The sequence below is a fragment of the Mastigoproctus giganteus genome, chromosome 4 (assembly GCF_048544385.1).
Source record: "Mastigoproctus giganteus isolate SK-2022 chromosome 4, ASM4854438v1, whole genome shotgun sequence".
NCBI lineage: Eukaryota > Metazoa > Arthropoda > Arachnida > Uropygi > Thelyphonidae > Mastigoproctus > Mastigoproctus giganteus.
Window position 1 is genome coordinate 232,496,796 of NC_143578.1, and position 26,031 is coordinate 232,522,826.

General features: G+C 38.6%; 1 protein-coding gene across 1 annotated transcript; it reads right to left on the reverse strand.

Moving 5' to 3' along the window:
• Positions 1 to 276: 276 nt before the first annotated feature.
• LOC150087485 (trissin receptor-like) lies at positions 277 to 2,420 on the reverse strand. The gene is made up of 2 exons (XM_090372505.1): positions 2,234 to 2,420; positions 277 to 1,538 (listed from the first exon to the last, which is right to left on the reverse strand). The coding sequence occupies exons 1-2, from the start codon at positions 2,418 to 2,420 to the stop codon at positions 277 to 279; spliced, it is 1,449 nt and encodes a 482-aa protein (XP_090228631.1).
• Positions 2,421 to 26,031: the final 23,611 nt, after the last annotated feature.

A 26,031-nucleotide genomic window follows, 5' to 3' on the forward strand; every position in this document is an offset into this window, starting at 1 on the left:
GTATTAGCATATTTAATAACTTCCATATAACATATAATTTTTATTTACAATAACAATAGTTATATTTACAATATAGAATTTTTTCTGGTACAACAAAATACTTAACAACATTATATATTTGTAGCAAATAATTTTGGTTATTTTAAGAATGATTTTAAGAATTAGATGATCACAGACGTACAAAGAGAGTTATTTTTTTTTTCATAAATATTCCACTGAAGATTCAAAATAAAACACCAGACATTGGGCAGAAGAGCACCAAAAAGGAATGAAACTTCAATCACGGCCAATTTGAGCATTATCTGGTTGCCATGATGAAGTCTGGGTGATCCTTAGGGTCGATCGACTGGAACTCTGACGTTTAATCCTTTGGCGATGTCGGCACATAAGGACATCTTTCATGGAATTTCTGAAGTTGTCTGACAGGAAAGCGTACAGGATGGGGTTAATACCAGAGTTCATGTATAAAATGAGCGTTGTTACGATGGTGAACAGAGATGCGGTGGTACTGGTGCCGTCATAATGTGGCGACCAGTACTGCCACAACTTCCTGGCGTGAAAGGGAAGGTTACATAGGGCAAAAGTTAGCACCACCACCACCAGGAGGCGTATCACCTTGCGTCTAGCGTGCAGAATTGTCGTCGCGGCACTGTTCTGATAATTTTCTTGAACTGGACGAAGAGCAGAGGTCTTCTTGAACTTGACCCGACGGTGCTGCGAGTGTTGACTTTTGACCTCAGTCACGTGGGTGTGGTACGGCGCTTTGGAGTTGTTGACGAACGTTATCTTGGTGGTGTCGATAGACGAAGACTTGGTTTCTACAAACATATTTCCATCGCTTTTGATGATGACAATATGACTGCTGTGTTGGTCAACACTGCGCATGTCGGAATTGCCCGCACAGCACAATAAGGTCGCACGGCTGTTGGTGTTTGGAGTTTGTAGTCGACACAGTTCCAGGTCGCTGGAGACTTTCCGGGTTGACATTAGCACTCCGCTGTTCCATAGTCGCACTCCGATGATCAGGTAAAGGACCGTGATGATAATCATAGGCAGCGAGAAGCAGACGACAAAGTTGACTAAATCGTATGTCTGGGAGTTGTAGAGAGATCTACGGAGGATGCAGATGGGCTCAGTACCCCCATCGGCAGAAGGCACCTCAACTGTTCCATACATGACAAGTCTGGGACTGCAGTACGCTGCACTGAGCACCCACACGAGAATTATTACGATCTTCAGCCTTCTGAGAGTGAGGACTTGCTTGCTCCACATGGGATGGACTATGGCCACGTATCTTTCGATACAAATCACCATCAGGATGGTGATCGAGGCAGTATAGCTAAGGCTGTGGACGAAGTGGTACATCTTACACAGAAAATCTCCCAATGTCCAGTGAGTGGCGATATAGAAAGACAGGTTTTGGTAGACGCAGAACATTCCCACGCAGAAATCTGCGAAGGCCAGGTTGGTCAGGAAGAAATTGGTGACCGTCCTCATCCTACGATGAACAGCCACGACCATGATGACCAGCAAGTTGCCTGAAAGTAGATTAATGAGTGTGAGTTTTAAATTCGACACTTCACGGATACTCTTACCATCCATACAATCAATCACACCTTTTTTGAACCAATCAGTATGGTAATGACGTCAGTTGAGAATGGCAAGCCATCTCGTGGAAAATTAACAGATTCGAAGTAGAAACAAAATTCTTAAGATTATAAATATCATAAAATAATGGATGCATAACGCCACCTAACGGAGATTTATTTTTGGCATCTTGGAACAGTGAGTGCTCCAAATCGTACAATAACTGTGGATTCTAAATTCATATCCGAAAACTCTGCGTCTTCGTATGATGGAAGCAAACCATGGAGAAATGCCAAGGATTATTGATGACTGTAAGAGACATTAATAAACCAGCACACTGTGTCTCTATCACATCCAGATTAATGGACGTGAACAAATTGAAGATTCTCGAAATTGAGTCACTGAAGAATTTAGGGAATCTTATTAACCATTTCCAGCATTAAGAATTCCCCAATGACTGGCTTCGCTAACTCGATTCAATTTCTAGGGAGGAGGACTTCTCTCAGTCTGATAATTAATGGAGAAGAATATAAATCCATTCTCTTTCATCCTCATATTCATCGATGCCTCTCTCTCTCTCTGTCTTTCATTATTTTATAATAAATTCATACCTCAATTTTTCATTAATGAAAGTCCTGGAACTTACCAAAGAAGCAGCAGCAGAATACGAAGGTATACGCCAGAATTAAAGCCACTCTCACATCTGGACGATTGAATATATATTCCGTGGATGATGGCTGGTTCAGGAAAAGGCGACTCTCATTAAATTTGCTTCCATTAAAATCGTGACTGTATCCCATTTCGGTCTCTGTAGTTTCTTCTTCTTCCTCCATTGTTATTATCTATAAAAAATAGATGTATGTACAGAAGCATTTTAAAAGAAACTTTAAATCCTAAGTACATAAATAAAGAAGAGTCCACACCATCTATTGCGTATTATAAACTCACTGGCCAAAATTCTGAAACCTATATTCAAAATTTCCTTGTTTTCTCTCTTGCTAAACGCGCTCCAACAATAACGCCTTTCTGAAAATCAGAAAGATCACCCCAGAATTTATCTGATACCAAGGACCATATGGTTATGATTGACTTCGGTTTCTAATCATTTGGCCAATGAGTTTACAATCTCTTTAGTTATAAATATTGTTTACAAAACCACAAACCGAATAAATGTAAAGAAAAATCTATATTTTTGGAATGGTAGTGTATATTACATAAAAAGCTTCATTATTCATGATGAATGAAGGTGTTGGGCAATTACAAAATCCGATTATGATCTCTTACCGTTTCGAATGAGATTATTAGACTCTAATATGACCTTCTCCATCTTCAATTTCCCTCAGAAGGGAACGGCTAGAGGTACTTCATATTTTACAATTTTGTATCTGTACTGCGTCTATGTTGTACCTACACAACGTGCAGTATCGCTTACTATGGCATAACTATCTCAATTAAACCTCGATGTCTGACCTCAGTGATGGTAATAGCATTCCTGTTCCGTATACGTGGAACGAGATCGATTTACGTCATTTAGGGCTGTAGGTAATAATCGAAAGTCAGGTAGTCGTTTCAGAGGGAGAATATTCAACGGGATTTCTGCACCGTTGCGCATATTCAACAATTTCGAAATGCTATTGACGAGAGCAGCGCAGGACCAAAATAGAATTAACAGCTACTCTTCGAGGCGTGTTCGTCTTTGATACTCTCAAAGTCCAAAGTCAATATTTTTCCTTAAGAAGACGAGTTGTGTGTGTGTGTGCACATGCGCTTCAGTGAGCACGTGAGTGGATCTTTCTAACCATTTCTCCGATGATCAAATAACTACTTCTAAAAGTTGATCTTTGGCTTTGCGGTACTGTAAAACGAAGACCCAGATAAGGGCCAAATTACTAACCTGAAATGTTGCCACCAGGTGGATTTTGAAGCGAACAAAATGAGAAAAACTTTGCCGCTTAATGTTTATTATACACTAAATTTGGATACGTAATAACTGTTACTATTTTAACCTAAATAGGAGGGAGAGATCTGTCTAATGCGGTTTATATCTCTTAATCTGTTTCCAAATCTGACTAGGTTGAATGTGGTTGTTTGTACTGTTACTGTTTTCAAGTGAGAGACAATGACGCTTTCTATTATTCGCATCGGTTAATATTGCAGCTTTTTGGATACTTCGCATATTACTGATAGCGTGCAACTAAGTAGGTGCTGATTGCTAATTCAAATATCTTTCTCTCTCTCTCTCTCTCTCTCTAGAAAGTTGTACTAACATGAGCAATCATGGACACTTGTATTGTGTCATTCATCCTGCAAAGATGTAAACTGATGTCCAATTACTTTCCACTGATTACATCCATTGCGATGAGTGTAACGTCTTTTGCAGTTTTTCTTGTTATATGAGGAGACGAGCTCTGATTTCCCAGATGGCCTTTCGGCATGCCACACATTTAATTCGGACTAATCCTTAATCTGGTAAGGACTTGGAAAGAACTTCTTAATTGAGTTTCGATGGGCCTCTACTGCTAAAATCTACTTCTAATTGAACTTCGAAACTACCAAAGAGGATTGGAAAGAATAGAAAAAAATCACACAAAAAAGGCATTCAGTTTTTGGGGGTTAAGTTTTTGGTTTCCCTTTTTTGGCAAACCTCCACCCTACTGAGGTCTCAAACAGTCCACAAAACGCAAATCCGACTGAAATTCACAGAAAATTCTAGATTCGTACTAGTACAATACACTCTCTCTCTCTCTCTCTCTCTCTCTCTCTCTCTCTCTCTCTCTCTCTCTCTCTCTCTCTCTCTCATGAACTATTCTCAATTTTCATATTATTAACATCAGTTTGTATCTTACTAAATATGAATCCTCGATGATTACTCAATAGTTCTCTTACATTACCAATTTTTATCACTTACATCAGAAAAACTCATTTCAACTCTTATTACTTTTTTTTATATATTTTGTAATATCTCTTAGCTTTTAGCCCATGAAATGTATTACAACTGTATTACCAAAATGTATTACAACTGTATTACCACTTGCCTCAATAATATTCATTATAGATCACCCATTCTACCTTAATTACTCTCTAGTTATCCCCTTCACCACAGTTACGTTATTTCATAATCATTAACATTCATAACAAATTGCCTCAACCTTAGCAACTAACTTATCGATTACTGTCTCCCCTCATACCACTCTAAACATCTCCAGAGGTGTGATAGCTGAGTGGGATCTCATAAATCTCTCAGAAGAAGAGTTGAAAAATGAATTGCAAGACCAGGGAATTGTGCATGTAAAGCGCATATACACAAAAGAAGACAATGCTCTAGTTCCAACTCGGAATACAATACTAACATTTGATAGTCCCAAACCTCCAGCATCCATCAAAGCAGGCTATCTGAATTGTCAGATAAAATTGTACATTCCTAACCCAACACGTTGTTTTAAATGCCAAAAATTTGGGCATTCCCAAAACGTGTGTAGAGAGGTTTAGCCACTTGTACTAATTGCGGTTCCCGCGAGCACAATCACTCTGACTGCAAAGCAGAGCAGCACAAATGCTCAAATTGTAATGGCCCATATACTACCTACTCCAGAGTTTGCTCCTATGGAAAAAGGAAAAAAAAAAAAAAACATTCAACGGGTCATAGCCGAAAAAAACATCTCGTACCAAGAAGCTAAAAATCTGTACGGGCTCAATTTAACACTCGACCCAGAAGTAGTCCAAAAGCCAACTGCGGTAACCAGTACTGTGCAAAGACCAATAACGACTAGTACTCAAACTGAGGTAACGTTTTCCCCAGACAGCTCAATATGAGATTGGGCTCGGTCAATTTTAGAAGCTGTGCCCCTTTCTAAACCGTGTAAACAAGGCTGTTAACATGCCAATCACTGTTCAGCATACTACCAATAACCCAATGTACTCAAAAAGTGGTGATACTACTAAAACTGATTGGAAAGAAATGGAAGGAAACACTGACCACGAAGAACCCGTTCTCAATCTCTTCCAAGGAGAAGAGTTGGAAACAGGAAGATCGTACTTCCCGAAAAGAAATTCTGGTCAGCATAAGCCAACGGTACCTCGGACAGAAACTGAGGACCACACTTCACCCAAATAATGCCCAGTTTTCTTCAGTGGAATTGTAGAGAGTATCGCACCAACCTTGATGACATTCGGGATCTCCTTCTTCAGTATAACCCAGTTACCTTTTGCCCCAAGAAACTAACTTAACAGCTTCTGTTACTACCTCACTTAAACATCATGTTATCTACAAAAAAGATCGAGTCTCTCATGTAAGCAATTCGGCTCATGGAGGGGTTGCACTTGTAGTCAGCTCCATTGTCCCTTCCCAACCATTAATGTTACAAAGAAATCTAGAAGCAGTAGCTGCTCGAATATCCTTTCGTTTTTCTTTTACCATTGTCTCCTTATATCTTTCCCCTAACCAAGACATTTCTTACACTGATCTTGAAACTGTTGTATCTCAGCTCCCTCCTCCCTTTTGCATCCTGCAAAAAACATCTATCAATACTGAATGTAAACGGCAATGATGTTTCACTACCTCAAGACATAGCTAACACTCTCGGAGAATCCTTTGCTCAAACCTCTGCCGTATCCTTGTACTCGCCAAACTTTCAGAAATTAAAGTCCCTTGCTGAAAAGCAGACCCTAAATTTTAACATAGACCACCATCAAATGTACAACTGTCCCTTTACCATAATTGAACTACGGCTTGCTCTTAACAGCTCAAAACATAGTGAATTCACTATGTCCAGCTATATAACCGGGTTTTCACAGAAAATACTTTCCCTGATATCTGGCTCCAAAACTGATCACCGTGTCGGTGCTGCTGTTGTTCTTCCATCATCTATAATCTCTAATCAGTTACCTTTAGAACTATAAAATTGCATCAGTATACCCATAATATTATTTTTACCGACTCTCTTAGTGCCCTTCTCGCTTTACAGCAACCAAGAAAGCATCATAACTACCTACTTGGTAATATTCAAAACTTGCTGGCTGATCTAGCTAAGAACACGAAAGTAGTAAAATTTTGTTGGGTCGCTAGCCATGTTGGCACACCAGGCAATGAGAGTAATGACCAGGCAGCCAAATCTACTGTGCAACCAATCCTTTCACCGACTATATAATAAAGTCTTATAATAAAGCGAAGTATGAATTACTGGTAAACCATCTGGCAAAACCAAGAAGGCAACAAACTCCTTCTTCGGATTAAACCGAAACTCCAGTCTTGGCCATCTAGTTTCCGGTCGAACCGAAAGGAAGAAGTCACACTTGCAAGATTACGAATAGAACATAGAACCTTACTCACCTTTATCTCTTTCTATCTTCTTAGATTTGTAAGATCTACATCTTACAAGTTAAAGTTAAGGAAAATGCCGACAGGAAAAGGAGCTTGAAGCTATGTGCACCAGCAATCGGTACAAGCTCCTGTCCAATTTAATCAACACCAAGGTCAAAACGCTTTATCCATCGGTGAGGGAGACCATCAATCACAGTGCTGTAAATGAGGGATACTGAGATAATGTAATGTTCCACTGACAGCCGTGTTAGTGTTGGATTCAGATTCAAACTGGTGTTCCCAAAGTTTATCCCTGTAACACACACGAAGCCCTCGCAGGTAGCAAAAATGTATATAGTGTAAAAGGCCTAGTTTCGTATCTTGTCATTAACGAGGAGGAATTTTTATTGGAAATCTTTCAGTGTGCCCAAGTTATTCGGTCTCAGAAAATGGCTGGTTTTTTTCTCTCGAAATTCGAGTTAGTTTTTTGTCCGGCAAAAAAGACAAATTTACTATAGAACGCACAACATTTTAAATACAATATACTGACACCTCATAGTGTTAGTTGCTTTGGCGCCTAACACAAATACAAAAAGACAAGTCAGAACATCAGGAGAAAACATCTTTAGCCATGATGTCAATCATCATGAGCTTAGCAATCAAAGAGATACAGTATACCTCTTGAGAAAAATCGCAAGTACTTGGGATAAATGTTTTTCCTTATAAGTAGTTAGAAAAAGAAAGATCTTTCTATCGAATTATGAATGCCCAAGGCATAAATGTTATTAATATCAAACACCATCGAAATGACAGTAATTGTTAGTGACAAACGAATTATGATTTAAGGTATTGATTCCTCCTTGGAGCTATCTTTTGATTCTGAAAATTAGTCTGGTGTCTGGCAATAAAGAGACTTTAATGAAATCTGACATTGCGAAAAGAAGAGAGTTCATTATAAATTATCTTTAAAAATCTGTATAAACGTGCATATTTCCTCAATATTGACAACACCTGCATCGACAAATTGTTGGTATTTCCTCTAATTCTTACGCCATCTGCGTATATATTGTCGCTAATTTAGGAGGAAGTCGAAGTGGGTGCTTATCTCTCCATCTTTATGGTTCTGGTAGTGGTTTCGCTGGCAGAAACATTTCGAATCCTTGAAAAATACGAATATAAAAAATGCAGGTGCATAAAATGATCCTTGAAATTATCATATGTTGTTGTAGATAGCTTTCTTTGGGAGCATCAGCAACTAAAACCGTATTGTCTGTAAATTGGTGTGTTCTGTAGCCGATTTTCTGTTTGTTGGAAGAAAAATCTAAGTTTCTGGGAGAAAAATCATCCTACCTTTACCCGAGACCGACTAACTCGGCCAAGTTTTGAAAAAGCCCATAAAAATTCCTCGGCTAATCAACAGGATTGGAACTAAAGTCTTTTCCACCCGGTGTGGGGGAGGACAGCTATCCTACCAACTATCCTACCCACGATGAATAATTATGGGATGTAAACTCATTTAGAGTGGAGCAAAGTTTCAAAAAAAAAAAAAGAAAAATTGAGAAATTATGTTTGGACTTCAATTTCTGCAATTTTAATAGATAGAAAATACACATGAAGGAAGTTTGTGACTATAGTTTATACAAATGAAAGGAATAAAATAGAATTCCAATTCTCAATAAAGGTCAGACATCAGCGCTTCCAAAATTCATTTTAGCGTGAGAGGGTCGTGGCCATTGGTTTAGAAATACTTGAAAAATTTGTCGTATGTTGGGAGCATGTCTGGATTAATTTATTTCAATAGTCATGTAAGGAGAATTCTTTGGGACCTTGCGATCCGATCAATGGAAGAGAAATCGTAGTAAGAAAACAGATATCGATTGCCATAACTTTTAAAAGAATTTCAAGACTCAGCATTTTATCTTTTAGCAAAGTGCAATTGACCGTAAATACAAAGAAGCAAATTTTAAATCGTAACCTGGGATCAATTCCGCTGAAAGCACTTATTATCAGGGCGAACTGAAGAAAATGGTTGAAGAAGTACTGAAGAAAAACGTATCTTTGATGTTTACTGCTTGCGCAATCTGTTTCAGTGTTCTGAATTGTTTTTGTTATTGTGGTTGCTGTGGGGTTTTAGGGACGTCGACCACTAAGGCTTTATTGTTGTAAAGTGTAAAGTGTCTGTAATTTGCGTGCGTTGTATAGTCGATTTTCTTTCTTGGATGAAAAACCCGAGCTCAAATCAAAACATCTAATTCAAGAACGATGAATGACCCAAATTAATAGAATGGGGACAAGAATATTTGCTGATGCTAATGAGGCACTGATAGATGGGTGAGAAAACTGCTAGTTTCGGGGAGGGGCAGCAGCCTAGAAAGCAAGGGCTAAGGATTTCAAGAACTGCTGGGGGGCCATCACGGAACAAGGACATTGGCTGCATTAGGGTAATTAAGAGTTAGAATACGTGCACGTACATCAGTGCTAGGCGATTCAACTGATTTCCACAAAACTTAACCCAATTATGAAACTCCGGTGCACCAAGCGTATAAGGACTGTAACTTATTAGGACAGTTGTAACCAGAAGGGTTAATTAAATTCGGAAATTCTGGTTGATACACAGCAGATACTTCAGAAATGATTTTGCACCAAGTTTTGACATCTTCAGTTGCTACAGTAGTAATCACTGAAACGCAGCTATTTAGATCTATTAAACAGTAAACAAAAAGTTGAACATTAAGTTGACACCATCCAAAAAGGTGATTTAGAGTAGATAAGGTTTATTTTATGTTTATTTGGACCAGTATTAGAGTTTTGTCAATTGACAACAACTGTAAATAATTAAATACTTGCTCAGAATTCCACTTTCCTTTCATTGAAATGTCTTTTCCTAAATAACTCCTCAGTAACAAGCTAAAAAACCATAAGCGACAGCAGAACCTGCTAAATCACCAAGTAAGTCTGTTCAAAATCCTTGAAGATGCAATTATCGTGTTGTGCATAGAGAATGCAGTAGCAGTGACTTCTGCCGGGGTAATTACCCTTTAACTCAAAGGTCCATTGCTATCGAGATCAAATCCCTTCGAAGTAAACACCAGCTGTACTCAGAATCAAGAACACGAATCGATTAGCAATTTTGTTTTCTTAAAAGTTATATAATTACAGCTGCATAACTAATGACCTCTTTAACTTTTGCACATGAGCGCAGTTATATAATACGAAACGAGTTAGAGCTACAGACACGTGCGTCCACTCATTGCAAAACTTACGCTGTCAGAATACCGCGATAAAATAAAGTTTTAAGATAGAACGCACCTTCAGTCCCTAAAGAGCACCAAAAAATTCAGGGTTTGAATTAGCGCGGTGTGTTCTGTTAAGCATAAGTCCGAAGTTATCTTTAATAAATTAAAGTTAAAAGTCAGTTATTAAAGATACATTATTAAGGTTGACTTAGAGGTAACTTGTTAAAGTAACTTAAAGGCAAGTTATTAAACATAACTTAAAGGCAAGTTATTAAAAATAATCTTAAGGTAACTTAAAGGTAAGTTATTAAAGATAACTTAATGATTAGTCATTAAATGCAACTTACAGGTAAGTTGTTAAAGATAACTTAATGAGTAAGTATTGAAGGTAACTTAGAGGTAAGTTATTAAAGATATTTTAATGATTAGTTATTAAAGGTAATTTAGAAGTAAGTTATTAAATATAACTTAAAGGTAAGTTAATAAAGATAAGTAGTAAGTTATCTTAATAAAAGACACAATTTGGCCTTAGTAGCATTTGTATCGTTAAACCTAATACCAACAACAACAATCTTAATAAATTAAACTTAAAGGTCAGAGTTAACGTGACGCATGCATTCTCGATGTGCGGGGCTTTGCCCAATGCCATACTCAACACTCATTGGAAGATGATGGTATTACTTGAGATAAAACTTCTGTTTATTCAAGAAACCCATTTCAACATTGCTGTACCCCATCACTGATCACAAAGTGGTAGTGATAAATCTTTCGCTGTGTCCCAACTGATAAGTAAAGTCTTGTCCAGAGGTGTGGACAAGACCTACCATATGGGTGGTGGTACTCAGCTGAGAATAAGTAACAGTTGACGTCTTTAACAGGGAAGAGGAAGGCAACTTGCTGTGAAGGATATTATAATATGGGATGTTATCATAATGATTCCTAATGTACAAACTTTGGTTGGCTTAAGAATTTAGTTCTGTTGTAATGATACAATTGCGCTGTCATACTGTGAAGGTTAGAATGGTTTTTCAAGCCAGATGAGTTTGACATTTGCATAACGTCGTTACGATACATCAAAGGTAGAAGTTGGATTTAAATTTTTCGCATCTGAGTGGCGTATGGGGTCACTTTTCTTCGTTATGGATTTTGAAACGCTGAGGTTTTCAAATGGAAGATTGAATATCGTAGCGGCTGCGTTCATTGATTTCTTTGGAAAACTTCTTTTTGTTTCACCATAAATAGATTTCGGAGTGTAGGGGAACGTTGTTTTTATGATACTGAACCGACATCTTTTACGAGATAAGCTATCAAAGTGAAAGATTTTATGTCCGGTCCTGCTAGCGCGGTTGATGATGTTGCAAGCAGATTAGCCACAAATCCATTAAGGAACACACAAAATCCAAATACATGCGGTATTGAGATCTTCTTTCATTCCTGCTGGCAGTTTTTGACTCATTGTAAAAGCTGTTCATCTGATGGAACCAACGAACCATAAATACCGCGCATGTTCTAAATTAAGGAGCGGACACTTTTTTTTTTTATTTCAAACTACGTTATGTTAGACAGTGGTGCCCCCTTCCGTTGGTCTCCAGTTCTTTGCTTTCGTTTCACTAATTGGTAGTCTCTTTTTCTGTATTTTTAAGATGCGTGTTCTCATTAGATTGATGAAAATTGATTCCTGGACCATCAGTGAGTTGTTTGGACCCAGGGCAATGGCATAATTGCCTTAATTATGACAAATATGGACATGATTAAGTGCAGGTTTCATTCTATTAATACTTCAACAGAATTGTGTTCTGTGGATGTATCCTTCATTAGTAAAGAGTAAACGCAAAGATTGCTTAAGACTTATTAATTTCTTCCAGACCAGAGATTAATTAATTAGAATGGATCCGAGAAAGGAATCTTTTCTCTCTCACTCTCTCTCTCTCTCTCTCTCTCTCTCGCTCTTTTTTATGAAACCCCAAAATACGAAAGGTATTAGAACTTATACACTGTTGGACAAAATTAACAGAACAAAATATATATTTTATTTTTATTTATTTTTTATTTTTTATTTTATTAATAAAAAGATACACAACAGGTAACCATTAACAGTGTATCTGAGATCAGATCAATAAACATAATAACAATAATGTGAAATTCTACAGGACGATAAACATTGATACAAATTCAAACAATAAAGCATATGTACAAAAGAGGATTGTATTAAGTTAAGTTACCGGTAAAACAAGTAATAATTAATCCGTTAGAGAATAGAAAAATAATATAACAAATAATAAGCTACAATAATTAGATGTGAGCTAGTCACTTTGCAGTTTAAGTGAAGAGGCAAACTTGTGGATGGAGTTCATCAGTGATTGGGAGTTGTCAAAGAAGTCAATGCGAGAGTCATTTGCTGATTTGCTGATTCTGTTCAGTGGACTGAACTTCATTAAGTCCGTGTTGGCAGAGTCAAGGCGAAACGGTGTAAGGTTCCTGACTTGTCTACAGGGAGCATTGAAGTTTATTTTACTCAGGATATCAGATGCTTCATAAATTCCAGTGATTACTTTGGCTAGGAGGGCGATGTCAGCAGTAACTCTTCTAGTGCACAGAGGCCTTAGATGAAAGTAATCACACAGCGATTCATAATACACTGAGTGATAGAATAGAGGATTGCGGTACGTAAGGTAACGGATAAAGTTTTTTTTGGACTGCTTCAATTTTGTTAGTTAAAGTCTTTGTGTGAGGATTCCAGATGGGGGAACTGAATTCAAGGATTGGCAGTACAATAGTTTTATAAAGGATAACCGCATATCTGTAGTTTTTTTTGTAGTTAGTTAGTTAGTTATTGTGAACAATATCTGTAGTTAGTTATTGTGAACAATATCACAGAAGTAGATTATTTGATATCTTAGGCATCCTGGAATTCATATACCGAGTAACCAATAGAAATCGATCTCTACCATCTTACAATGCCTCACATTATGCAAATTATTTACGCCTATAAAAACACAAGTTGTGGCCGTATCGCATCATTCCCGTTTTTTTGTCTTGCTCAGTGGGATAGCCACATGTCCAGTACTCAGGATAGCAAGTCATCGTCCTTCAGATGATACTTTGAGATGGAAGAACGTTGGACGAGTTGAATCTGGGTAGTCGCAGGCGGAGGTGGCACGTTGGCGTAATGTGCGACGTAGTGTCGTCTCGGAACGATGGAAGGAGTTTCAGGAGACAGGATCCATTACAAGAAGAGCTGGCCAAGGTTGCCCGAGGGCTACGTCAACCAGAACAAACCACCATCTGCCTCTAACAGCAAGACAGAACCCTACAATGTCCTGTCTCCAACTGTCTTCTGAGGTTTCTGTGGCCACAGGTGAAAACATTTCCAACCGGACTGTGTTAAGAAGACTCGATTCAAGTGGATTTTACGCAAGGAAGCTGGTGGTTTGTATCCCATTAACCCCAAACCAAAGCAGGGCTCTTCGAAATTGGGCCCATGAACATGTGACTTGGAGCCCTGACAAATGGGATACAGTTCTGTTCGGATGAGTCCTGTTTTAGCCTACACACAAATTCTAGTCTGGAGACAACGAGGAATACGGTACCATCCCTCGAACATCAGAGAAAGGGACTCGTACGGTGGAGACAGTGTTCTCGTGTGGGGCAGAATAATGATCAACAATGATAAACAATGATCCATCTTCATGTTTTTGATAAGCCACTGCATAGAGCTCAATATCCATCGACTGCAGTGGACAGAACGATCAGCACACTTAAATCCGATCGAACATGTGTGGGACGCCCTTGGCCATCGCATTGCGCGTCGAAAGCGAACTCCTCGGTCACTTGGTGAGCTAAGGTCTGCGCTGATGGAAGAATAGGATTTGTCCACAGAATCTTATAGACACCCTTATATCGAGCATGGTTCACCACTGTCAGGCCTGTTTAGCCGTTAGGGGGATTTATACCCCGTGCTGATCTCATGTGACCATTTTTATACAATTCCTATACATGTCCCTTTTACCAATGTCCGAGATTCTCACTGTCTCCTCATTTAATCGTCATTCCATGGTCTACCATAAAACCAAATTTTATCCCATTCCATCAATGCAAGCTCTATGAGTTACACCATGTTTTTTACGTGCTCTGTTAATTTTGTCGAGCAGTGTAGTATTTAGTACTCTGCGTGGGTTGAAGAAGATGAAAGAAGACACTTGTTGACATTAGATTTGAATTTCTATAGATTACAATTTTCAGAACTTTTTGTCTTTCTATTTCTTTTCTTCATTCGCTCTGTGTTTGTCGTCCTATCCCATTCTGCCTGTTTTTCATTCTCTCGTTATTTTTTCTCTTTGTTTTCTCCTTTTCTTTGTTTGTCATTCTGGCTTCTTCCTCAATCTTTCTCTGTACTCCTTTTCTGTTTTTCTTTATCCTTTTCTCTCTTTCTGCCGATAATTCGTTTGCACTCGTTCTTTTTTTTCTTTCTTTGTTTTTCTTTCCGTCTTTTATTCTTCTTCATACATTCCCTCTCTCTTTTTCTGGCTCTCTTTCAACCTTACTCTTCTCTCTCTTGTTGCTTTTCTCTTTGCTTTCTCTCATTCGCCTTAGGATAGGTGCAAGATGGCCCAGTGTTTTTTGTACAAATAACAGTTCTCTTTCTTTATATATATTAACAAAGAGAGAGAGAGAGAGAGATGGTCTGGTGCCCCCTGCAGTGGTAGTACCCCCTAAGAGAAATAGCAGAGATTACATGTACCGACAAAGATTATCAACTAGTCTATAAGCAGCCACTCCATGATCGAAGCCGACAATGTCTTCTCGCCATCTAAGCAAAAAAAATCAAAAGACAGCACTGCGTAAAATCACGGACACCTTCAATATTAGACGTAGGGTATTCAAATCAGGCTGCACCACCGCACGTCGAGCGCATTGCGCTACCTAACTGTACTGCGCTACATAAGCCCTTCATGTATTATTGGTGACTGGTGCAGTTAACGGCGACAGTGGTTGTTAAAAAATTTTCTTTGCTTAATGGAAATAGATTTGCGGCTATAAGCTGAGCTAATTCAACCTTAGCTACTTGGCGTGCAGACTCTGTGCAACCTATATTTTACCTGAAGGCGCCTGAAATAATAAATAAAGTGAAATAAGAATTATTTTGTCATTCTTGTACACTTTGCGTGTGTCGAGCCATTAGAATAAAGCAGCTGGTTTTCCCCCTCTCAGAAATAGATGTTTACTTTTGGAAGTCGTGGAGGAAACTTGCAAACCCCTCATGTGTGTTTTCCATTTGCTGTCTAACAGGTGTGTCAAAAGGGACAGCAACTCGCTCATGGATGTATAAAGGTCACCAGCCAGTGTTTCTATTGTTTTGGGATAAAAGGCAAGAAATAGCTGAAAAAATGGGGATATTTATAATTTTATTCTTAATTCTGGGGCTATTAACACTGGCTTTTTTTTTAAATATATTATTCTCCTCACGTAAAGTTAATGCGCTAAATCAGGAGATAAAGCGCATTAACAGTTTGTGTTTAATACATTCTTACAGGCGCCATATGTGCACAGTAGCGCAGACAAAGATTCAATATACCGCTGTGCGCGCCAGGAAGTCTCAGTTCCCTCCCATTTCATAGCAGATGGGGGAATTTAGAATAATCCCTCACGTGAGCACACTGTTGTTTACAGAAATTTTAAAACACGTAGGCAGGCGTCGATTTATTAGCATAAATCCTCGCCTGTTGCCTTCCGCAGTAATTTGCTATATTTAGCTGCTTCGTGTACAGTTATTATTGCTTCACAATCCATATTTTGTACAAAATTTCGAATTTGGGAATGCAGAAACAACAAAAAGTAATTAAGAGTAGTCGCCGGGTTACACTTTTTTAGTTGCCAGGACGATCAGGCGCTAAGATACATTTAAATACGTTTTCTAATATTCTTTTAAGGCAGTGTACATTGACACTGGGATGCAGTACTGTTTTGTAAGTTAACGTTGCACAACATCCTCCTACAACGTCCAGTTTTTGTAACTTCATACGTTATTTTAAACCTACAGATGGCATCAGCGCCGGATTCAGGACATCGTTCTTTAAGCAAACAAAAAAAAAAAAGGAAAACCACTGCGAATCCAGTACTGGGAGCCTGCGCCTGCTGACTCAGTGACCTTTCACTGTTCACCGAACGCCTAGAACTGACACGGACTGCAAAGTCTCCTTGGGTTTTCATCAAGTCTCTCTGAAAGCTAGAAGAAACTGTTATCTGTAAAGCTCGGATTCATTTTGAGCATGCGCCACCTCTACTTTCTATCATTCGATTACTGTAACTTTAGTTGGAGCAGAGGAAAAGATATCCAATCTTCAGACAGCAAATAGTTTGACAGGTGACAGCTGTTGTTGACTACTCGGGCTTTTTCTCAATTCCGGCGAGTTGTTTAAAACATAAGGAAGCCTTTCTTAAACCTTGAGTAATAAATAAAATATAGGAAATGAATAGCCCTAAGGGGGAGAAAAAATCTATCTGAACTAGAGGAGATATTTGTGAAGATCCTTTTTTTATTTTTGGCCGGCGATCATTGGGCAATAATAAATTACACGCACCAGCCATTAAAGGCAACTACAACTTTTGATGAGGCATATACCTTTTTGGTTTTTGATCATTCAACAGCTTAAAAAGTAACGGTAGAAGATTTGAATGATCCTGAATTAATCATATTTTGGAGCACTCATTAGATAGCTCTCAATAAAACCTTAACTTTTGCACAGGCAGTGTAAAACCCAATTGAAAGTTCATTCGGCTTATATGGACTGTTTAGTCCATCGATATTCTTTAAAATCTAAATAACAGTTTAGTTTTGAAGGGTATTTAAGCAGAATTTGGTTCAAAGACGGTTGGAAAAATGAGCTGCATACACCGCGTTGGAATAAATATAAGATCTCTTTAAGGATTAATTAGGACATCATCTAATGGATGTCCTAATTCTTTAGCCACTTCTAAGTAGGTTACTATGGAAACAGCATCATTATAATCGATCATCATTGAGATAACACACAGAGATATGCAGATGGCAATTATTGATGGAAGGGTATCGAAGAAAAGTGGATCACTTACCTCATTGTATCCGACTGAACGTCCATCGGTTGGAAAACTTTAAGATGTGCTGAGGAGACTCCAACAGCTTCCATTTTTCTTCGTTTCTACAGGTGATAAAACAGACTGTGACATAATCGGTGTTGTTCGGTACAAGGGCGACTGCGTCCTCGGTACCGATCTTCGCTTGTCAATGACTGGGATCCGTGACGTCACGTGAAGTAGCGGACCAAAGTACCTCCGAAGTTATTCGTAATTGCCACAGAACGCCGAGCAGCTCGGGGTACAGAGAGTGTGTGTGTGGAGAGAGAGAGAGAGGGAGATCCAGAGGCGCATGCAAGTTGCGTTCACGTATTGTGCGCATGTGTAGATGTATGGGGATGTTTTACGATGACTTTGCACTCCGATGTGGCGTTCGGCTTTGAGAGCAGCTGGTAATGAAGGCGCACGTGGCAGAATACATTGAGTTGGGTTTTGTTTCATGTTCGTTTACAGAAAATAATACCGAAAAATCAATGCCATTATTGGGATTAATAATAAACAAATTGAAAGATTATTGGGGAAACCAACGTCGATTGTTCCTCTTTTAATAATGATGCACTTGGTGAAGAAAAGTAAACAAGATATTAATCAAAGATTCCTCAAGAACGGAAATGAACTTCATTATTTTTAACCATCCACAGCTATCGGGGTTTACTTATCTAGATACCCGGCATTTGTTTTTCTTTCTGTTGTAATCTTCATAGACGAATCTCTTAATAATTAGCCTGCCCGTCAGCTCCATCTGGCTTAGTCAGAGGATGTTTTTGCAACCTTAAAGTTCATCCTGTTTTTTATTAATGCCCACGAAAAGAAAAACAGCCATTTATTAAGAGTGGTTTCCTGTTCATATTATTTCTCTGACAGATGAATTTCATAACGCGGAAAAGAAATTAAAACCAAGTCTGGACCTTCCTTTTCCTTAAATCTTCATGAATAATCCTCTCCTTATTCATATCCAGATCATCTTTCTCAGGGTCAAACGACGATCTCTTGCGACAATTTCCGGACCTTTTGTCTCTGTCCTCAATTCGAGAGGTTAACGGATGGCCACTTCTTGGGTCATCACGAACATCTGCTAATTTTGTTCAGTACAAGTCGCAGTTTATAAGTTGCCTATCGAAAATTGTGAACCTCAATATCACTTCAACTGTAAGGTCAACCGAAGAGCTGAACTACAGGTACCGCCTCCAACAGGTGTTCTTGAACATCTGTTGGAGGAGGTACCCATCTGATCTAGAGGTCGTGATAAACTAGTGTGATGATGAATTTCACAACTCTGAACCAAAGCTGTTTATTCAACAGTCGATGATCTTTTAAGATATTAAGTCTATCCACGTGGATTGCAAAGCTTTTAAGAATTTTACAAACTTTGGTTACATACTCATCGATAAAAGATAAAATTTGGACACTATCTCAGGGTGGTTTAATAGAGGACCATAGGGGATACGTACTGTTTGAATCTTGAAGAACTTTGTCAGGATGTATATTTGCGATAATGCCTGAGATCTGAGAGCAGTAGGCTGAACTGCCCTGGGTTTATTTCAATAGAACGTTGTGAACTGAGGGTCATTAAGTATCGGCCTAATAGGATGGGTAAGTAGACTTTGGATTTTAGTTGTATAATTGAGAAGTAACATCTCTCTCCTGAGGCTTAGAGGAAGTTAACGAGTTTCAACTTAAACTGGACTTTAAACTGGGGAAGTTCTATAAGCGCTTATAGCAATCCTCAGGGCAGAATGTTGAATTGGGGTGGTGTTTCGGCATCACAGTTTGCGAGTGTTCTTTTGACCCACAGTTTGGACAGACTGGGTCTCCTCGACAAGCCATTTGCGTGTGACCAAATTTTTGGCACTTGTAGCTTCTTATAGGATTCGAAATAAAGGGTCGTACTCGGTAGTTGAGATATCCAGCTTTTACACTGGATGACAAGATAGATGTTCCGAATGTCAGGATGATGTTTCGGGTGGAAATAAGATCTCTATCTTTACTGATCATGATGCGTTTGGCTTGTATCACTTTTTGGTGTTTGAGTTCCTGGGCCAGTTCATCTTCTGTTACGTTTATCAGATCCCATTCTGCAATTACTCCCTTGGAAGTATTTAACGTTGCATGTGGGGTGACTTGATTGGGTAGTCCTCCAAATGTTGTTAGTTTCAGCAGTCTCTGAGAATGTGTACGACTCATTCTTTCTACCAAGAGATCTCCATATCTGAGTCTTCTCACCATTTTTGGAGAGCCTGCCACATTTTCTAAGCATTTCTGTATAAGAAATGGTGAGAGAATGCTCATAGATTTGTTCGACAGAGAATGTAAGATGAGGAATGATGGGCATTCCTGTTGGTCTGTATCTGTACGCAGCCGTTTATAATTTGTTGCGTCATGGGTAATTTCATGGTCAGCATCGCTGACAGTACTGGATGAGCGCCTAGGCTAATCAAGCTCTGAATAATCCCCATAGTCCATGGTTAGCTTATTTTTACCCTGTGGGGGTTAACTTTCCCTCCCAGGTTTCCGGCCCCGCCACGGGGAGGTAGGAGCAGTGCCGGAGGCCAAGCGGTTAGATAAATTAGTTGGTCAGTAAAAAAAAGTTATATATGTATTGAAAAAGAAAGGAGAATTTCCTTTCTGTTCTTCCTTCTGACTTTCCAAGTGTAGAACTGGATTATAAATGAACTGCTAATAGAGAACGATTAACTTAAAATAAATTTTTATCGCTGAGAAAGATCGCCATATAATCGCACTTTGAACGCTTTATCTTGAATTCGCTTGGCACCAGGGGCCGAGCTTGCTGTGCGCTGTGACTAGTGGAAACGCGGACAGGTAAATTCTGGCCGTTCAGGGGCCCAGCTCCAGTAAACTAGTTTGGTCCCTGCTTCGATAAGATGGGTGGCTCTGGGATGGTTGTTGTTGTAGGATTTAGAAATATGGACATTCACAAGTGGCCTGCCGTGGTACCTGTGCAGGAGTTCCATGTGGCGCAAAGGACCATGAAATTGCATCATGTTTAGCTACAAAACCATTGTGCATTAACTGCCAAGGAGAGCTCCCTACATCCTCTCCAGCATGAAGAGTCTCTTGATCCCGATCCAGTGAATCGAGGGTGAGATATATACATCTAATGCAATGAGTCAGAAAAAAGAAGGAACTGAAAACTCTGCCACACTTTTTATAATAATGCACCATTTGACAAACCATCTATTGAATAAGATCTCCCTCTTTTTATTTCAAAATGGCTTGAAAATGTGGCTGACCTCCAAAAATGATTCGAAGATTACAATCTGGAGACCTAGTAGAGACGAGTGAGCGCAAACACTCAGAGAGACTATTTAAATATTGACATTCAGTGGAATTCCCACAAGGGTTATCCCACATCTCACCCTGAATTCATCTAAAGGAGTAATAGCGGAGCGGAATCTCCTTAATGTATCTGAGGAAGCGATCCTTGAAGATCTAAGCGATCAAAATGTAACGCATGCTAAAAGGATAGTCATTAAGAAAGATGAAATACTTAATCCTAGTCGGACAGTCGTTTAAAACACCAATTCTGCCATTAATCGTAAAGTTCCTCCAAGCATCTCAATATCTGATTTGACAAGATCAGTCCTCTCTTCAATAAAAGAAAATTATACCAAACAGCGTGCAACTCATTCTGTAAATTCACCTGAGAATACTGCAAGATAAAAACACTGCACAGCAGCCAATGAAGCACACAAACTCTGAAAGAGATAATTAAACATCCAGTACTGTTACCATGGACCAGTAATGTTACCATGCATTTGGAATGTTTGCCACGCTCTTTGCCATCAAGATCAATTCAATTAATGTATTCCTGAGACAACCAAAACATATTGTATGTTGATGAAATTGCATTTTCAAACCACCCTCAAAGTTTTATTGATCAATCAATCAATCTCCTGTATAGGCCTCAAGCAGAGAACGTGTATTAAAATGGCTTGACCCATCTGTTGGATATCTGGGCATGCTGGAATCACAGGAATAAACAAAGAGATTTCGCTGCCAAGAATTCCGGTCTCATACCTTGAGAAATCCAAATACCTGCACCGATTACAAACAAGAAACAATGCATGGTGTTTGTATGAAATCCGTGCAAATGAATGTACTCCATCTGACCTTTTTTACATCTTTCTCTCAACCAAGATAATTGAAATTTTTTATTGAAAAACATCAAAAAGTAGATCAGATTTCTTTTTAGCCATAAACCATCAGAGAATTTGTTTTAAATTACAGAGTGTAGTCATCGATATCTCTTTTTCTTCTGGAGGATTGTGATTTGTAACAATTTCAAAATTTTAATGGTGGTTTCATTAACTTTGACTTTTGATATATGTCTTTCTATCGATCAAGATACAGTAATTGAAATTTATAAAGGGGAAAGATGTCCGTGTATTTTGATACACTGTACAATGTTCGATTTCCTGAATTCAGAAGCACCTCCCAATATAGAAAGTGATACCTGCAGATGAATCCAGTTAGAGAGCAGGAACACTTTTGTGAGGTTTCAAAAGGATTGTGGACTTCAATGGAAGCTGTTTTTCGGTGGCAGCTACACTAGATCGTTTCAGATTTGTTGTAAGGAGCTGAAAAAGGAGGGAAGTCGTACAATGACAATAAACGCATAGGAATCGATTAAATCAACATTTCTACAGATATCGGAGTTACAAATATTAACGGACTTGTCCAAAGTGTAAGAAGTGTTTGCCATCATTTGCGGAGTTGGAAAGAGGGGCTTCTGCAGCGAACGGTCACGATACAAAGCGTTCATCTCTACCTATCACAGTAGCAGCCCTAACAGTGAAGTTTGGAGGAGGAGGAAGTTTTAGCGTTTATAGATGGCTGTCCCTGTTCCAAGTGCTCCTCAAATTCGCGTCGTATGTTGACATTTTTACAATAAAATCCTTCTATTTGCATTCGTGTCCCGGCAAGATTCATTTATGTTGCCATTCACCAGAAGCCAATCTACACGTCATTTCTTTAAAAATATATTTGAACGAACTGTCTTGGTAATTGTGCACTGAGATAGCTATGCAATAGAAACACCCATCTATTGTCTCGTTGAGCTGCCATTAGCGCCCTAAAGGGTAGCACATTGGATATAATTACCATCCTCTCCTCACCGGGTGGGAAGACTTGAGTTCCTTGAGATGCGAGGGATTTTTATGGCCTTTTCACAACGTGGTTGAGTTAATCGATCTCAGGCAAGACTGGTTTTATTAGCAATTTTATTAGCCTTTTTATAAGGGTTACTTGTGAAGGCGCTGAGATCTTTTCGTAATATCACGGTAATCTGTGGAAGTTGACTATCTGTCGACTGGGATGGTCTAACCGCGATAGTTACGCATGATCCACATTGAAATAGGTCATGTCACTTGTTTTGTTTGGTCAGTTACTCCACCATGGAATGTCTGGACCCTTTGGCTCCTTTCGTCAAAGGTCTTCTCTTATTTAGAGACCGTGAAGGCACAGCATAAGTGGAGGGTGGTAGTGGTAGACGCCCTCATAAATTTGCAGTTTGGAATGTTAATAATGCAAAGCTGTTCAGCCTATAATTTGAAACATTGAACACGAGGCCCAGAGTTTCAAGTATTTCCATGCTGCAACAATTCCAGTGTGTTAAATAGCACATTGAAAGTGTTGATTTGTCTCTAAAGCTTATGGAAGGTAATTGTAGATTCTTTTTGTTTTCGTCCATTAAAGCTGCTCTTCCCAACTACAAGACGAAGGCAAAAAAGGCCCAGAAAGGAAATTGAAATTCACTTCTGTTTATTAATAATACGACTAACTCTTAGTCACTTGGGCACTCCTATTTCCCAATGATTGAAAATGGCACTCAGCTTTGGGAATCAAAAATAGACAGCATTGAAATCGCACTCAACAACTTAAGAAAACTCCCGAAGACGCATTTGGTCAAATCAGTTATATAAACCAACCCTTAAAAGTACAATTATCAGAGCTGAAAGATATGCTACAACTCTGTATAAACGAACAAAAAGAAGATAGAACTGGCAGGTCTATCTTATAAAGAGTGGTTAAGCTGATCTTTCCAAGTTTACAAACTTATTTAAATGCAAAGGAGGTCGTACAAAAATACAAAAACTCAGACCACTGTTGTAGCGAACCCTTCGAGGAGTAATCCTGTCACGACAGTTATTTGTGAAAATTCTTCTGAGGCACTGACAAATATTGAGCATCTTTCAGATTACTTGGTTGGATCAAAAGAAATCAGAAAACTACCAAATGATATTTTCAACTACGCACTAATTGAAAAGAGTTTCGGTAGTTTTTCAACTAGGTTTGGGGATTAAAAACAAAAAATGCAACTACAGTTGTTTCTCGCCATAGAAATGAACGTGCCTCTATACCAACAACAAATCCAAAGTCTCTTCCAGTTTATAACAAACCCAAGACATTTAATATAGATGAAGACCGTGCATTCAGAACAACGAAGAAGGTCCTCCTTCACCTCCCATCATTCTACAATGACAATAACTCCTTATTTGAAGGCCCCGAGTCCAAGCGAATTTCCTGCCCCATAAATAGTGATTTTCCCAGCGATCTCGTTCTGTTTAATTTCTAGTCCTTTTCAAATTTTCAGTTTATTATAAGTGGTTCTGTACTTTACAGATATTGAGTAAGAACATAGAAATGGAAATTGCCTTTCTTTTTCTTAGTATATATATTAATTTTCGCTAACAAACTAATTTTTCCAGCCGCTTGGTCACTAGGCACCGCTCCTACCTCCACGTGGCGGGGCTGATAACCTGGGGGAAAAGTTATCCTCCAGGGCAAAAAGGAGCAACCATGGATATAAATGACTATCCACCTTTAGAGCCTTCAAGTTCAAGGCCAGTGACATCAGCTGATAATGAACTGAACCAACCCAAAAGGCTTCGAAGGGAACCACAATGCCATGACTTGCCAAATTTTTTGGTAATGCACTCCCTATCCACCCAGCCTGTGGAAAAGTTATCGCCATTTCTAATCCAAAGATATTTGTAATCCATCGCTGGATTACCAGAAATGGTGAAACGACTGCAATTGGGAGACCTCCTGGTTGAAACAGCTTCCTCTAAACATTCTGAATGGTTACTATGGTTGGGGCGTTGAGAGGGGGTTAGTAAAATGAACGAATGTGAAACTTTCAATATTTATGGTCCCTAGTCCAGAACTAAGGACTTTCAGCTGGAAATATTGCCTCCATGAAGAGGCAATTGTTCCAGTTGACAGTTTGAAGAAATTCAAAAGTCCACTGGATAGTTATTTTCATGAGGAGGGAGGTGCATAATTTGTTGGTTCTTATGTTTTTTGGACGATGCATCGAAAGCCTGTGGCTTCCATACACTATTTGGCTAATAAATTAACTCCCGATGGAATTAAAGCCATGTGGAAATGGAAGACAAGTCGCATCAGGATGAGTTGTTCATAGAAGTATTATAGTTGAAGAAGAAATGGACACAAATAAATAATATTTCCTGTAAAGTTGAAGAGAGTAATTAAACACCGATGAATTTCCTTTCCAGTGCAAAGATTACCATCTTCTTTTTGATGACGTCAGTGACCCCCTCTGTCCTACAGGAAAAATTGATGGATCGACATATCCGCTGTTATTTAGTATTTGAATCACAGAGCAACCCTCTGAATCTCTCGTATTGACACTACCTCTCTTTTCTTTGCGATCAAGTCACCGAATGGAATTTTAAAAATCCAAACTGAGATCCGCACAAGCAATTCTACAAACTCCATCAATTCGGCAAACAGAATGTATATCTCATCAAATCTAACAATTCCAGAAACCGATTAAAATTTCCTCAAAGTTCTTGTGGAATCGAGAATGCACTCAAGTTAAACAGGAAAGGAACGAAGCGTGGAACCCTTTTAGAAAATATTCAACGCCGCGAACTACATTAACTTTAAAGAGTAAATGCAACGTCCATTAGGTTTAACAGTAAGAAGGATGTCCAATCGATTTACCCACATTCACAAGGACCACCAAAAAGAAACAGTATGGAATAAAATACAAAATATTGTCTGATAATTAGTGCTTCTATTGCGATTTTAAAATTATTGATATTGCTTGATGTCTTTTGTATATTGACCTTGACATCACTGGATCTGTAGGTTGCACAATCTATTTCGTCCCAAACGTTTTTCAGAATCATTATTAATGACATGGTTTCGGTGAAACTACGAAAGGACACAGTTAGCATTTTGCTCCAAATCCCTTGCTTATCGTGACTCAATCCATCGGAAATCTCCATTTCATTAGGATAACGAAACATCCTCCACAGACATCAAAGATGTTCTAAAGTACAAATGATTTCCAGTCAACTTTTAAAGGATATTCGACCTCACAAACTTCTGTTCTGTAATGTCCTTTGCGATAAGAAGATGCCAGCATATCAATTAAGGTGAAAAGAAAATCCCTCATCATTATTTTCTTGGATTTTAATAACCCAGAAGCAAACTACTTAAGATTCCAAAACTCACTAAAATGGTTGTTGTTTAACCATACACGCAATTATTCATAAATTGGGATTTGTTTTATAAATATTAAGGACTATACGGTTAATTACAGTGTGCTAAACAAAAATATTATTGTATAAAATGAACTCCACACTTTTTTGAGTGGGTGCCTTCGTAATTATCTGTTTTCATTCAAATAGTTAATCTCATAAATCACTTTCATTAAGCGTTCAAAATTAAATTACAATTTAATAGAAGCATTAGGAACATTAACTGAAGTCGTTTTGAAAAATGCAGTTGAATTTTTAATTAATG